At 47.2% G+C, this 16,039-nt stretch overlaps 1 protein-coding gene across 2 annotated transcripts in view; it reads left to right on the plus strand.

Annotated features, from left to right (window-relative positions):
* Window positions 1-1,031: 1,031 nt before the first annotated feature.
* The window catches only part of SUFU (SUFU negative regulator of hedgehog signaling), a gene marked incomplete at both ends in the record, with an annotated part of 92,514 nt that continues 77,506 nt past the window's right edge, over window positions 1,032-16,039 (plus strand). For both annotated transcript variants that reach the window (XM_082002243.1, XM_082002244.1), the window contains 2 exons: window positions 1,032-1,213; window positions 7,858-7,992. In XM_082002243.1, the coding sequence (XP_081858369.1) occupies window positions 1,032-1,213; window positions 7,858-7,992 (317 nt within the window). The remainder of the gene's footprint in view (window positions 1,214-7,857; window positions 7,993-16,039) is intronic.

A 16,039-nucleotide genomic window follows, 5' to 3' on the forward strand; every position in this document is an offset into this window, starting at 1 on the left:
ATCGGACAGGCCTGGAACTTCATCTACTTGTTGTATTGCTTCACAGCTGCCTCTGAGGAACCTACTAATACAGACAGGTGCATGGGGAGAATAAAGGCACTGTGAGGCTTGGAGAAAGGATAGAGACAGCAGTAACAAAAGCAGTATGAGCAGTGATAAAGGAAATAAGGCTCTTAGCTGGCCGTGTCTCAGAGCACAGCCATGGTCCCGGCATGGAGACAAGTGCTAAGCCTCACACCCAGCCGTTTGTCCCGGGCCCTGCTGCGCCGACAGATGAAGCCCAACAAAAGCAGCTCCTGAACCGCTGCAATTACAGCCTCCCTTCTTCGGGTAAGATTGACACAGGCTTGAGCGTCGGGGCCGGGGGTGGCTGCGGCCGGCGAGCTGCCCCAGGACGGGACCTGCCCCAGGACGGGACCTGCCCTGCTGTAAGCCCCCTGGGCGAACAAGGGCCGAGGGATGGTGCCCACCAGGCCCCTGCCCCAGGCCTCCCGCCAGCCGGGCTACCCGCCCCCCTCGGCGCTGCCCAGGCCTCTCACCGCTCCCTGCCGCGGGGCTCCCCCTGAGGCTGCCCCACAGCGACCCCTCCTCTTCCCTCAGGCCCACTCAGGTGCCGGTAACCTCTGGGGCCCCCCCAGGCCCTCCCTCACGCCCACGGGACCCCCGTGCCCGCCGGCAGCTCCGTACCGCGCTCCCCTCAGCGCCTCACGGGGCCCCTCGCCTCGCCCCGCCCCTCGCCTTGCTCCACGCGATGCCCCGCCGCCGCTAGAGGGCGCGCTCGCGGCGTGGCGTAGAGGAAAGAGGGAAGAGGTGCGGCTACCCTCCGCGCCGCGCGTCACCATTGGCAGAGTCGCCGTGTCACTCATCATTCGCCCGGGCAGCGGGGCCCGCCCCGTCCTCCCGCAGCGCCGCGCCGCGCAGCGCCGCTTGGGCCGGGCCGGGCCGGGCCGGGAGCTGAGCCGAGCCGAGCGGGCCGAGCCGGGCCGGGCCGGGACCAGCCGCCTCCGCCGCGCTGTCCCCGCCGCTAGGACATGGAGGGTGTGCGGCCTGGCGGGGGCCCCACCGCGGGCGGGCCGGGTTCAGGCTCGGGGTCTGGGTCCGGCTCCTTCCCATCGCTCTTCCCGCCGGGGCTGCACGGTATCTACGGCGAGTGCCGCCGCCTCTACCCCGACCAGCCCAACCCGCTCCAGGTCACCGCCATCCTCAAGTACTGGTGAGGCGGCCGGGGCTGCGGCCTGGAGGGGGCCAGGGGCCTTATGTGGGGCTGGGGGGAGCAGTGGTGCCGGGGGCCTTGTGTGGGGTTGGAGAGGGCTTGGGGGAGGCTTGAGGGCAGTAGTGGGGCTGGGGACACTGCATGAGGCGGAGGGTTGCGAGGCAGTGGGGCTGGGGAGGGTTGCAGCAAGGGGAGAGGGACTGGGGTTTGTGTGCCGAGTTTGGGGTGAGATGCAAGAGGTTTGGGGGTGTGCAGTGGGTCTGGGGGAGGAGGTATTGGGGATGCAGTTCGGTGCCAGGGAGGTGTATTTGGGGGGGCTTCCTGGGGAGGATGCACTGGGAACAGGAGGAGGGGTCTAGGGAGGGATGCACTGAAGACAGGAGGAGGTATTGGGGTTTCTGGGGTGATTTGGAGCTTTCCTGAGTGAGGGGCAGCTCATGAGGGCCTTGGCTGGGGCAGGTTATGGGAAAAGGGAGTGTGTGTTAACAGAATGGAGGGGTTCCCACACACGGTGGGGGGCTGGAGTTTCACCTCCTGGACATGAGGCACGAGTTTTTTCTTATGGCCTGGAGCTTGGGGTTCGAGCATGGCCAGCACTGGCCGGAGTGAATCTGCATTCCAGCCTCCAAGCCAGGTGTTTGCTGTGCATCTATCTGTAAACCCCACGGGGCAGAGCCAGCTTCTCTTGCCCTTGCGTAGCCATGTGTTGTTGCAGACTGCGAATCTGCTGCTTACTGTCTCTGCTGACACAGTGTCTGACACCAGTAACAGCAGTTTTTTATGTGAGAGAGTGGCATGAAGGAAGTACTTGGATGTTTAGCTATCGAGATAAGTGTCTAGCGTCTAGCCCTGTGTGAAGAGGAGTTCCTTTTGCTTTTTACTATTGCTTTCCTGGTCAGCCCCCTCTTCCGAGCCTAAGGAACCTGTTCAGGTCACCCCTGAGTGTTTGCTGTACCTGACATTGATCAGTCCCTACTCCTACTGGAAAAAGTTTAGTAGATGCTCAACTTCTTTCTTTACAGTTCATTTTAACCTGTATGTCTCTTACTTGGTTGAGTCCTGAGCAACAGCAGAATAACGTCCTTCTTGTGTTCTACTCTGACAGCCAAGCTATTACTGTTGTCTTCCAAAGTGGTTTTTTTTTTTGTGGTTCTAGCAAGAAATATGTCTGTTAGCCCTTATTGCTGAGGCTTTTTTTGTACTTAAACTGATACAGTGGACCAAGGTAAGAAATCTGAGACCTCAAAATAAATTTCTTAATCATTTGTGTGGGTCAGTACTGCAGTACTTTGGTGGTGGTCTGATCAGTCTGTTTTTACACCTATTTCTAATCTTGGGTATTCAAGCTTGATGAGTTTCTAGTCCCCTTGATTTAGGAGTCAGCAGCTTAAAACAATACTGACTAGAGTGATGTAAGATTTGTGAGGGATGGAGAGAGATTTAGGTCTATAACGAAGAATGGCAGAGACTCTCGTTTGGGAAGAAACCTTGCTTCATGTTTGCTTAAGAGGTTGATTAGGGCTTCACTGCAATTAGGGCCCAAACACTAGAAAAACTGCTGTTGGCAAGTGATGGCCAGTTGCAAGTAAGAAGTAATGTGAAGGCCTGTTTATCCTGGCATTTTCCGCTTAGTGCTTCTTCTGACTGTCAGCTCACCCGTCAGTGAGAGCTGAGAGCTTCTGTCGTAGAAATCAGAGGTGAGCTTCTTACTGCTGTCCTGTGCAGGAAATTCTTGTGCAAGGTGGAGCCTACACGGACGCTACACGTACCTGCTCTCCCTTTGTGAGATGAAACTTGGAGCTTGGTTCTGTTAAGTCTGGTAGAATGACTTCTAGTCTGTCCTCCTCCGCCTGGGCTGCCAGCTATTAGTTGGTTTAGATTAGAAGAGGAAATTGCTGAACAAAGTTCCCTGCCTTAGGAGGAATATTGTAAGACTAATCAGCTTTTAATTACACGTATCAGTTTCTCTATGGTTAACAGCAATTTTTTTTTGTTCAGGGAGCTGAAGTTATATTTTTGGGCTTGCATGGCAGAGCAGATTCTTACTTTGTAATGTTGGAGAATCTGCAGAACCACATACCTATTAAATGAAGGGGTTTAGCCATGTGGATTATTTAATGGAACTAGTCTTTTTTTTAAAAAAAACCTATTTGCATATCTTGGGAGAGAGTTTGTGATTGCAATCGGAGGAACTTCTTGGAAAAGTTCCTTGTATTTATAAAGGCCATGTGCAGAGGAGTTTTTCTTTGTTGATATCCAGTATCTGCTTTTATTTTTAAAATGTGATTGAACATCTCTAAGTGAAGTATCTTGATGCATAAAATTGCTGGTGAAAAAGCAGGTTTGTACTTTCCTTGCTTTGTGATAGGTTTTGAAATAGGCAGAATTTGGGATGGACTGTTGGTTTTTCATCACCTGTCTTGAATTTAGGCCATGTACTTGAAAACAAATGCACTGGTCTCCAGCTGCTTGAGGATCACGAACTACCTCTGAAGGGTTGTCAAAAGGTAGCTGTGAAAAGCAGGTCTGTTCTCAACTGCTGGGAAGTGACTACAAACAATCCACTAAGGGCTTCTCAGAGTGAATGGTTTGGGAATTTTCCAGGTTTTTTTCCCCCTTTGTGGAGATGTTTCCTCTCTGCCCACTTCGGGTTTCTCCTTCCACAGAAACTTCAGAGCACTCATAACATCAGTCAAAAGAAGACTCTTGGTGCAGATGCAAATAGCGGGTTTCCCCTGAGGCTGTCCTTCTTGCTCCTGAATGAGCTCCATGAATAGAGAATGTAACAAATTTGTTCTGTACCTCTGGCTTTGAAGTTGGGCTCTTCCTAATAAAATCCTCCAATGCTTCCAGCTCTTTGTGAACGCCTGTACTGATATGTAGATTGTGATACAAAGTCGAACCCTGCAACAAGCAGCTGTGGGCAGGAGGATGTACCTGAGCAGGCACTAGCAGTGCTCGACTAGTTAACATAGCAGTAAAACCTGCCGCTGAAACTGGATAAATACCTGTGCCGAGTAGCCTTTGCTGAGCTTTATTGCCATGGGTACGTTCCCAGCTGTGCTCCAGGCAGCTGGTTTTAAAGCTAGTGCCGGATGCCCCTGCAGTTGCAGGGGTTTGGGGATAGGTATATGGCCTGGATGTGTTTTTCAAAGTGTAATTAGTCACTGCTGCAGGTTTTTTCTCAGAATCGCTTCCAAGCCTACCAAATTTCTCAGGGAATAAAGATGGTCTGTCTGGATTGTCATGCAGCGTGTAAACTGGTGGGTAGTTAATGCTGACCGGGTCTCCTCTGGACAGGACAGAGCTCAGCTCCCCCGAGCCAGCGAGTGCTGCACTGCTGCAGCCACCTCTTGGGTAGTGCGATGCTGGCTGTGGGTCCCCGGGGAGGTTTGGCCTTTGGAGAGAAGCACGGCATTGCTGGCAGGAGCAGGGGAGAGGTGTCTGACTTGCGGTGCGGTCTAGGGAGGACTTGCTCGCTGTCTGCATCAGACGTGACAAATGTGTTTGAGTAGCCCTGGGGAGGAGTGTGCTTGTGGAGCAGCCCCTGTCCTGAAAAAGGGCAGTCTAAGGGTTTGTCTTGTGTGTTGTCAGTGTCAAAGTGTCTGTGTCATCAGTGTTCCGGTGTGAATTGTTTGACATCTAAGGTGTTATTAAATCCAATTTGGAAGCAGGTTTTGTGTGCGTGGGAGATGCTTGTTGCTTAGCAGGTGGAGGTATTTTCCCTGCATTGCAAATGCTACGCATCTGCTCCGGCCACTTGTTAATCTCTCACACTGGTTTGCTGGTCAGCATATCGACCTCCCTTGCTCTGGAGTTTTCCCAGTCAGCTAACTTTGAATAATTTTGTGTGGCTGCTGCTGTTCACTGCCACTCCTTGGGGGTAAGTGACTATCCCGTCTGGAATTGCTTCCACCTGGTTACTTCCATCACAGATGCAGGAGTTACTGTCATGGGGAGCCTGAGTGCTGGCCAGGGTGTCAGTGCCATGCTCTGAACGTAGCCACCTGGGTGGGCACCTATGGCAGAGATCTCAGCCTCCAGCACAGCCTGGCCTGGTGCTGGTGAGGAGGAATGGAAAGGCAGCTGGAGATGTGGTGTGTCAGGGGGACTTGTTTTTTCTGAGTGTTTCAGGCTATCGCTGTACTTCAAGAAAGGGTTTCCCAGGCTGCCATTGAGGATCAAACTCTGCTCCATGCCAGGGTCTAATACGTGTTCTCGGTTCTTGCTCTTCAGTTTGCCTTTTATGCCATAAAGATGCTGCTTACAAGAAAGTCTGCATAATTCTGACTTAGCCCTTGCCAATGGACCTCAGTGCCATTACTGGCGGTGGGACACTCGTTCCCTCTGTCCTGCCCTGGTGTGCTAGACTGGATCCTCAACTGACCCGCTGGGAAGCTGGAGCTGGCCTGGAGCCATTGCAGTGGCCTTATGTGATTTAAGAGGAGGGAAGCTGTCCTAGGGAAAGTCACTCGTGTTAGATTACCCTGCTCTGTGTTTTTTTCTGCAGTAGTAGGAGGGAGCCCACAGGCCTTTTAATACAACAAGCTGGTATATTACTGTGTACAGACATGGTAAGGTTGGGCAGCAGAAGGTGGGCAGAGATTTCGAGTAGAGTAACACTGACACTGGAAATCTGCATAGAGTATGTAGGCGCCTTCTGGAAACAGTCTTATGGCCCCTTCTGCCACTATCTTTCCTTTCTTTTCTTTTTTAGTTTCTGGTAATAAACTTGGGGACCCTTCCCATATGCGTTACCTCTCCCCAGAGCTCACCCTGGAAAGCATCTTCTTTACAGGTGCTTTGCATGTCAGCTCAACCAGGTTCTGACTGGGCTCTTGCCAAGCTGATGAGCTATCAGTGAAGGTTGAATCCCTCTGTCCAGCCATGGTGACTACTTTTCTGGAGAATCTCCCATGGAGGTGCCCGGGTGCTGCAGCTCTGTGGTGAGGCCGGTGCAGAATTGGGCTTTTTAGCACCTATGTTCAGATACCCTAGCTCTGAAGAACCCTGTTGTCTCAAGGGTCTCTCCTAAATGAACTTCAAAGAAGTTGCTGTACTCGATGAATGTGATCTAGGAGTAATTGTGCAAGCTCAGGGTTAAATCTCTTCTGCACTGATTGCCTGTTTTCTGAAGCTGGTGGGTGTAACGCTGGCTTTACTATCAGCAGCCTGGTTACACTCATGCCTGAGGATTGAAATACTTGTCAGTGTTTTCTCTGTGCTGCCGGATGCGACTCCGAGAAGGGTGCTGGCCTTAAGCAGGATAACTGCAATTAAGCTTTGCTGTTTGATTACCCCAGAGCTTCCTTGGATACTCATATATGAAGCATGAACACTTCCAGGAGGCATGGAGCAGTGGTAGAGCGGGGTGGTATGAGAGGTTGACAAGCAGGCTAGAAGCTGAGAAAGTATTTCTTGCCAAGCCTGCTGGTGTTTTATATAAGCCAGTGGTACTTTAATCAGAGAACAAAACTGAGGTGCTCAAACACTTTTTGTGCAGTGGTTGTGGCATACATAATGATGATACACAACCCCCCAGGGCTAGCCAGGGAAGCACAGGCATGCCCTGCAACCTGCAGACGATAGGGTCAGAGTCTGAACAGACAACACAGAGGAGTAAAACTGATGTGTAGTGAGTGGTTTGAATGAAGGGGGTCATCTTGGTTTGGATTTTCTTGTTTTGAGCAGTTGAGAGTATTTGAACTTGAAGTGAAACGGAGGCAGGAAACAGTTAAACAGCTAAACAGCTGCTCACACTATTCCATAAATGCTTGTGGTAGGTGGTTAGATGTCTTGTCTCTTCTTGCTTGCTTCTACCTGTGTTTTATGATTGACAGGGCAAACAGCGAGCAAAACAGGCATGGGCAGACATGACGGCGAGCGGCAGGAGTATGCTGTGCTTGCTCTGCTGGCACACTGGCCTGGTTTCTGTGTGCCTTGTAATGGGAAGGGTGGCCGTGGATTTTGGTGATTGCTGCTTAACATAGTCTGGCTGTCTGCATTGACTTTTAAGTAATGTTATTTTAAAGAACCCATTCTAATGTTGAAACAGAGGCTGCAGTGATGCTTTTTGCTCATTCTTGATCAATGCAGCTAGTGTGTTTTTCAAGTTCTGGTATTAATTTTTATGAATCAGTGTTGTTCTCCACTATTGTAACTGTCATGTTTATGTTCAGAAGTATGGATTACTATCCTCAAACTTAGCCATTTCAAATTCTGCTTTCAGGAATAGTGTCGGGTTTTGTTTTTTTAATTGAGGTATGTGCCTCTGGACTGAATTAAGAGCTAAAAGCTTGCAGTGCAGATACAGCTATTGCTCTTTTACTGGTACAATTTCCCAATTTTCTTTGTGTTTTGTGGAAGCTTTAATATGATTTTCTGGAGGTTTTTATGCTTTAATGTTAAAAACATTGTAGTATGTTGCACACATGCACTTTGCCTTCCTGTGCTTGAAGGTTTCTGGACTTAACCCAACATTTCTCCTCAATTTTTTTTAGAGGTAACTTGAACGTGCTAATTTCATTTTTGTCACTAGCTATGTCTTAAAACAGGTCTTTATAGCCCCTTGTAGCACCTGTGGAGACTTCACATTTGTCTTAAATAAACTGACTTACCTAAGAATCTTTCTGGTTTTAATGCAGGTTGGGGGGGCCTGATCCTCTGGACTACGTTAGCATGTACAGAAACCTGGGAAACCCAGCGCTGAATGTTCCTGAGCACTGGCACTACGTCAGCTTTGGGTTAAGTGACTTGTATGGAGACAACAGAGTACATGAGTAAGTGTCATTTTAAGTTCTGTTGCTGTGTGTTGGCTTGTGTTGCATTTGGGGGGGGCGTAGGTAAAATCCTGTCCTGCTGTTCTTACTATTTGAACAGCTGGTTTTCTGCTGAGAATACCATAGCCCTGGTTTCACAAGGGGTGACGTATGCTTGTTCTTGAATGTAGAAGAGTTACTTTGTTCCCCTCTGCAGGCTTTCAGTGCAGTATATTTCCTTTTCAGTGTTAAAAGTTGAGTGACTTTATAGATTTTATTTCTTTTAACTGAATGTCTTGTGTTTTGCACTCTTGGTAGTCTATTACGGTCATAGGCATAAGTCCTGACCCCTCCCTGTGCATGTTAAATGCCTTCCTCTGGAAAACTGCTGTAAGGGCATTTTTCCTATTGCTGGCACAGCAATTTTACTGTCAGCAGACTGCCACTCCAGTGGCTGCTCTATAAAGTGCCAATCCGTGTAACAGAAGCATAAAATTATAATTGTTTGACTGTCTTCTCTCCAATTATTACATGATTATCTTAGCTTGCTCTTACGGATGATCTTCAGCAGGTGTTTCGTATTAGACCAGGCAAGCAGCATGATCTAACCTTATTCTTGTCTTTCTTTTATGTCTTTGCTCCTTATCTCCAGTTAAAGTGAATAGCAGTAACCAAGCTGTCATGATCTTGGGGCAGTGAACACGGCCTTTTAACCTGACAGAAATGGCAGAACGTTTCTGCTGTTGCTGTTTAGTGAAACCATCTTTGCGCTGTTTTGTAGTTGCAAGGTAAACATCCTTGACGAATGGTGCAGCAAAGGCCCCGGTTCATTCACCCAGGCTTCCCCTCTTTTGTTTGTCTTGCTTAAGGTTCAGGCACCTTTTTTCACCCAGGTGCTTCTCTTGCAACAGCAGCAGTCAGGCAATTTCTTTAACCTTACCCATGTCCTCAAGGCAGTTTCTCCTGTTTTTTTTTCATGTTTGTGGTTACAGAACTGTTTTTCAGAAGACCAGTCTCTTAAGACCGGTGTTTATACAGAACCCTAGTGTCACAGAGATCTGCCTGGGACGTTTAACCAACACACCTACTAACAACAAACCCCAGTCATTAGTTGCTGGGGCAGAGGAAAGGTAGGACAAATGAAAGAAATTAAGTTAAAGGCTTCCTTCCCTCACTTCCACAAGAGACCCTACCAGGGACATATAGGCCTTCACATGGTGCCTGTGTTCTCAGATCATGATATTTGATCTTTGCCACTGAACATCTGAGTTTGTCAAGATTAAGTGACCTGTGTTTGCCCACCTTGTTTTGATGGGACTGATTTTGGAGGGAGTAAGTGCTGTGCTGAATTTTTGTCTTTGGTGACTTGTCAGCCTGAGTTTTTCCCATGGTGAGACTACTGTCTTTGCTCAGACTCTTTTTCTGATGGTTTTGAGTGAGAGCAGGGAGTGGACATGAGGGTCTCAGCTGAAGACATGAAGAATAATGTGTTTTTATGAATGAAAAAGCAAATTATGTAAGGACGCAGCCTCCTTGGCCCTGGCACATGCTCTGGCTTCTCACTCCCCAAACCTGCCTGTTAGACTGAACACTGCTGTTCTTCTGTAGTGGAAAGCTTGGGGGTAGAGGAGTGGAAGTATCACACAGGTGGAATGTCACAACTTTAAGTAACTTCCTGGCATGAGACCTCCTAACTCTTCGTACTGTTGTATGGTTTGGTCTGGAAATTTGAGTTGAGATGGTGAAATATACTTTTTGCAGGTTGCAGGGCACAGGAATTAAACCCCCATCTCTAGACACAGGCTGCAGGCAATTTCCAAGGCCTTCCAAGTGAAGCAGGAGCAAAGTCTACATCATGCTCTGGGAGATCTGAAGTCCCCAAGTGCGCTGTGTGTATGTGAGCCTGGGAGGAGGCTTAGAGAGCCAGTTTGCCTTGGCTACCCCCAGCACCGCACTCCCGGAGGCTGCTGCAGCTGGGCACTGCAAGCAAATAGCAAGCCCTCGCTGCTGCGCTGCTTTGGGGCTGTTGGCCACAATCTCTTGCACACAGGCCTGCTCAGATCCATCAAAGTGATTTCTGTGTTCTGGGTGCATGCACAGGTTTCCCTTCTTTCTTTGTTGCTGGAACAGTGTTCCTGGCCCCAGAGCAGGGTGTCTCCGTCACTCACCCTGAGATGTTCAGCTGTCTGCAGTCTGTCCCCTTCATTTTGGCCTCATTCTTGCAGCTACAAAACTTAATACTACATGTGCTGTTGAGAAGGCTGGCTCTGCCTTTATGGCAAAAAGTCTCAATATACAATTACGCATGTGGTAAAGCTGTCAAAACCTACACATCTCTTAAACACTGAACCTGAAGTTATCATCTGGTAGGTGAGCACTGTAGACAGGCAGAGAGAAGATTTTCAAAGGAGATGAGCACTCCCCACCACTCCCTGTTTGCCAACTACTCATGAAACACGACTGCCATATGAACTGCACATCACCAGACCAGCGCTGGGGACTCATTGCAGGAACGTAGTGGTTTTCCTATGCGCTTAGGAGGCTCTTGGGCTCAGGCAGGGAATTTAATAAAGGCTTTGTTTAAGAAAATAGGTATTAGTCTGTTGCTTGAAGGACTTTGGGATTCTGTTGGTCCAGGTAAAGCGTGCTGTGGGATGGTTGGCAGGAGTGTGGGATGGAAGGGAAGTTGTTTAAATCTTTGGAAGACTTCATTTAAAGCTGGTGTGGCACTGAACTCTGTTCAACTGCCCTGGCCTCTGGTGATAGGCGTTAGTTTGTGGGGTTTTTTGGTTTCTCAGCTCTCTCCGCAAAGAGTGCAGAGCTGGATCTGCTTGTGACAGTCAGTAAGATTCCTACGATAGGGATGTGCTTCCATAACCTTGCTGTCCTTCATCCTTGAGAAGAAGAGGGATCGTACACTCCCAAAGGTGTTTTTAATCTCGCAGCTTGACTTTGGGTAATGTATAGCTTATTTCTTGGACCTCTTCTGGTAATACAGTACAATCTAGACCAATTACAACACAATATTAAACGAAAAGGACTTTTTGATTTTTTTGAGTGAACCAATGCAGAATTGAAGGCCCCTATATTTTTATTTATAATGGAATAGCAAACAGATGTAGCAAGTAATGTGAAAATGTTGACTTTAATTTATATTTTTTAATAAGAACCTGAAAAGTCTGAAGTGGAGCTCTCCCTGTGCCTCCTTGTTGACAGATTTATTTTCAGTTAAAGCAACACTATTTCCTGCTCTGCTTAAATATCAGCTATACTCTGCTTACAGAACTGGTCTGGTTTTAAGGGTCCACAGAATAAGATGGAAGAAATCTAAGAGTTTCAAACAGGGAAACCTTTTTCATTTAAAACCATTCAGTGTTTCATGGTATAATGGCAACCATGACACCAGCTGTGCTGGATTGATCTCTCTAAAAATCCTAAATCATGACGTCATGACAGCGTTTGGGAACCACAGGCCTTTCAGTGGGATTTCAAGCCAAGTTGTTTGCATGGAAATAAGCGTCTCTAGTCGAGCATGTTGCACAACTTGAGTGGCGGCAGAAATCCTTCCGGGACATTTTTGCAAGTTATTCTCAATTTTTAACTTTTTCTGTCTAGTTTAAAATTAAAACCGGTGTGTAACTTCTTGAATCTACTCAGCAGGGTTAGACCAGAGCCTTTTTTTTGGACTGTTCTTGCTTTCTGAAAGAAAGATTGTGTACTGTTGCAGTGAGTGCATGTGTAGCATGTGAGCACACTGGCAGGGGGCATCTGGCCGGTGCGGTTGTGGAAGAGGAGACACGTCCTACTCCCTTTTCCACCCCTTGATGGCAGCTACTGACTCAAAGCAAAATCAGCATCAGGGAATGTGTCCCTGTGTGTCCACGCAAAGCGTGGTGCCGGTGCCTCAGCGGGCAACTGCAGATTCATGCTCCAACGCAAGACCATCAGCATGGCCAGGGCACAGGCACCTGATCCTGCAGCTTTCAGGCGTGATGGTGACTTCTGCCTACGTGGGGTGCCTGAGGAAGGCAGCATCAGCAAGAGTAGCTGGACTCGGACTCTATCAGTGGCAATGCCTGCTTCAGCTGCTGCAGTGCCACAGCGTGCTCTGGCCCTGGGTTGTGCTGGCGCAGGGGTTTGCAGGGCTGTCCAGGGAGAGAGAAAGTGATATGTGTTTTCATCAGACTGACTTATATCTCCAGTTTGCTGTAAGGCCAAGGCTGAATCTCCGATTAACTGTTCCTGTAGTTTGAATGCTCACTCTTTTTGTTAACAGTTTAAAAAGTGCTTGGAAAAATGAGAACCATGATGTGATAGAATTCCTGAAAACCTTGGATAGTCTTATTTGTATTAAAATTGCAAGGTTGTAATTCAGAGCCACAATAGAAAGCAAAACTTAAATTATGGCTAGGTTAAGAGATAAGATTTGTATCTGTGGCATTCCCACATCCTGCGAAGAAACATGCCAACTGTGTTTTGATGCTTAGCTTTTTATGCAAATTCCAATAATTGAGTTTCCTGATCTACACAAACTTCATATTGACATGGCTGGTGGTTTTGGTTTGTTCGTTTTTTTTTTTTTTTTCCTGGCAGCTACCCAGGAGCTGAAGTGCAGCATCCCCCGTTTGCATAAAACTGAAGAGATTACAGCTGCCTTCATCTCTAATACAGATGCAGGGTACCACCCGCGGAGACAACAGGTTCCAACTTGCTGTGGTCCTTTTGATTTGTGCTACTTACCATTTGGAACGGGATGGAGCGGTGCATGCCGGGATAACGTGTTGTCTCTGTGGGTGGTGCCTCCCTATTAAAGGTGAGGGTAAGCATGAGCCTTTCAAGATCTCCAGTCCAGCTTGTGTTCTGCTGGCTTGTATAGATCCTCTGAATGACCTTAACTTGTAAAAGGGCAAGGATGCTTGTTAGAGCTGGGAGGAAGAAAAAGGAACGCAAAACTGGATCAGGTAACAAATGCAAGGCTTGCAGAGGGGTGGATGTTTTCTGGAAGGCTTTTTCTGAGTATGAAAGGAGTTTGAAAAGAGTATTTAGAACATAGCCTGAAAGTTGGAACGAGTGCTCTCTTTCTTTTGAGTGCATGCTGGCTTCTCCTTTGAGCCTGCATGAATGTAGGATGGAGTGGTGCTGACAGCTGTCACTTTAGTGGCCTCTTAGTTCTGTAGCCTTTCATAAATTTAAAAGCTCACTGCTCAGCTTGCCAGCCTTTAGCCTTAAATTTTGGTATTTAATGGGTCCCTAAATGCTTTATAAACTACATGCCTAAAGCACTGCTGAAATATTACACTGAACTCCAAGGTGACAGTGAACGCTTTTAAAATGGTGGAGACTGACTCTGCCCCTCTTAGTTTTCATGAAAGTGCAATAAAATAAAGGGCCTTTGGGAAGACAGTAGATTAGAGAAAGGTAGTGGTAGTTATAGTTCAGGTAAGATTTTGAAACAACTTTTGTAGAGTTCAGCATATCCTCATCACTGAGGAGATGAAAGATCAAATTAGTTTAGTTTGGGAGTTGAACCTGGAATTCAAGGAAAATTATGAAAAACCCAAGGCTTTCTTCCACCTTTCATGGTGTCCAGTTTCTTTCAAGTGTGGTGTTGAAGCACACTTCATGCAGAGGAACCTGAGGACTTTCTTAAAGAATAGTATAGATGCATAAACGCTCCCTTCCTGATCCTAATTTCGCTTCATTAGGCCATTAGCTCTGAAGTTGAAGGACACCTGCTGTGTCAGGGCTAGCTGTGTGGTAGCTACTTCAGCACATGGAATAGGGAAGTGAAGTTGAGTTTGGGGGGCATATCCTCAAGTTGAGGATCAGAAAATAGTGGTTCTGCTCCTGGATCAGACTTCTGTGACGTGTGACTGATAGGTTGGTTGTAGGGAACAGCTGCCACAGCAATGAAATTCTGGGGATTTATTGAGGAGCTTCTTCCAGGTCTCCATAGCTTCCTGCTTTGTGTTGCCATGGCTTCATCTGTGGGAGTTGAACTTTAGCCAGCGTACTGGAGAAATGTTTCTTCTGCGTACCATTGATGGAGGTGGAGCATCTGCCCCAGCTAAAGTGAATGACATGGAAAAGGACATCAGTAAGCATCAGTTTAGGAAAGAGGTACAAGAGCTAGGACTTAGAGGAGGGAGATTCCAAGGTGGGCACCATACTCTAGACTTCCTTTTTCTTCCCCGGTCTCTTGTTTGTCTATCAGAGATTGACCCCAAATGTAATACTTTTTTTTCCAGTTGGTCTTTTTTCTGAGGCAGAGGGGAGAAGAAGGTTCATGGCAGAGTAGGAAGGGAGAGGCCACAGAATTAGGGAGTTCTGTGACAAAAATGGTATTTCCTTTTAACGATAGCTTATTTGAGAATCCATCAAATTTGAAATTAGTAGTTGGGGGGGGGGCGCACTAAGATTGTTTTTTAATGGACTTGTCTTGTGTTTGGATTTTTTTGTGTGCCTATAAAGAGATGAGTTAGACCGAGCTTTTTCCCAAAATTACGGTACTTGTAACTCTCTCCTGTGTGGATTCCCTAGTGTCTAAAAAACCAGTTGTGCTTCCACTGAAAATTGCTTCTCTCTGGCTATTTATGCCTACTTTGTAGAAATGTGGTATTTTGGGGACAGCTCTTCCTTTGAAGGACTTAGTTGGATTTGACCAATGAGTTAAAAAATTGTGGAGATGTTTTAAAGCAGCACAAGTGTGATCACCTTAAACCTTAGTTCAATTTCCTATTTCCCAGGCAAAAAACAGTTAAACCAAGTGTCATGCCTTTTACGCACCCCATTGGCGGTGTCCCTCCAAAGACTGAGGCAATGCACCAGGACTGTCCAAGACTTGTGTTTCTCTGCTGGAGGCAGACCTCCCTTGAAGCTATGGTCACCATGGGGAAACCTTTTTTCCCCTGCTCCCAAGCAGAGTGCACTTGGCTTCCAAATGTCATTTGTTGGTGGTATTAGCATCGTTGTTAATACGAAAGATGAAGGCCACCTACAGAGAGAAGAGCGCTTTGTGCTGCGGTGTATCTGTGTTTGCGTGCAGAGATTGTGCGACAAGAGCACGCTTGAACTGTGCTAGACTTGGAATTTTTTTTTTAAGCATTGAAGGAAATTCGTTTAACATTTACAGCACAGTAGTTCAATTTACAACACGGACTGTTTTCAATAAAAAAAAAGGAAAAAGATTGGAAGCAGGTTTACTGACTGCAAACTCTGTATCCTGTTCAGTAGCGCATCTGTATGTGCATCCTGGTAAGATAAGACTCTTGCTGCCATGCAGAGGAATGGCATGGCATTTTTGGATGATTTCTTTTTGTCAGCAGACTTTGACATTTATGATCTTGGCATATGGGAAGCGAGTTGGCCTGAGACAAGGCTTCCTTACTCTCCTCTCCCAGCTGGATTAGTGCTGAATGACGTGGGAGAGCTTGCAGGCTCTCTTGCTCTCCCAGTAAGTTCAGCCTGCTGGGAGGAGGAGCGACTGGGGATCAAAATTGAGTCTTCTAGTGGAAAAATTGTTTTATTTGATAAAGATCTGTTTAGGATGTTCTAAAAAGCAAGAATCAAAAGATAGCGAGCTCTTTTTCAGTGGGACATGAAGGTGAAAGCTTTTTTGAGCTGTGTGGCCATTCTGGCTGTGAGATCAAAGGCGGGCTGACTTTTTTTTTTTTTATCCCTTTGCTTTCTGGAATAATGATACTAACAAAATGAATGTTTGAAGAGATGCATCTGAATGCTGTTATTCAGACCTAATCCCCTTTTTTCCCTCAACGCAGATTTACTGTTGGGAACATGCCTTCCTGAGTAGTACTAGAATCATCTGTGTTTTTTGATTGGTCAGTGGTTAAAATCGGTAACCACAAACTACCATTGGTAATAAAATTACCAATTTTATTTGAAAATTTGAGCTATTGGTATTTCTCTCTCTCCTAAGCTGGAAACCCCATAGTGATTACCGAACTCGGCTGCCTCTCTACTGTCATCTCAATTTTGAATCAAGGCCCAATAGGCAGTGACACCAGGCTAACAAAAGAGGGCTGCAAATCTTTGGTGGTCTCCCATTCAG

Source organism: Phaethon aethereus (assembly GCF_964289735.1).
Source record: "Phaethon aethereus genome assembly, chromosome: 7".
NCBI lineage: Eukaryota > Metazoa > Chordata > Aves > Phaethontiformes > Phaethontidae > Phaethon > Phaethon aethereus.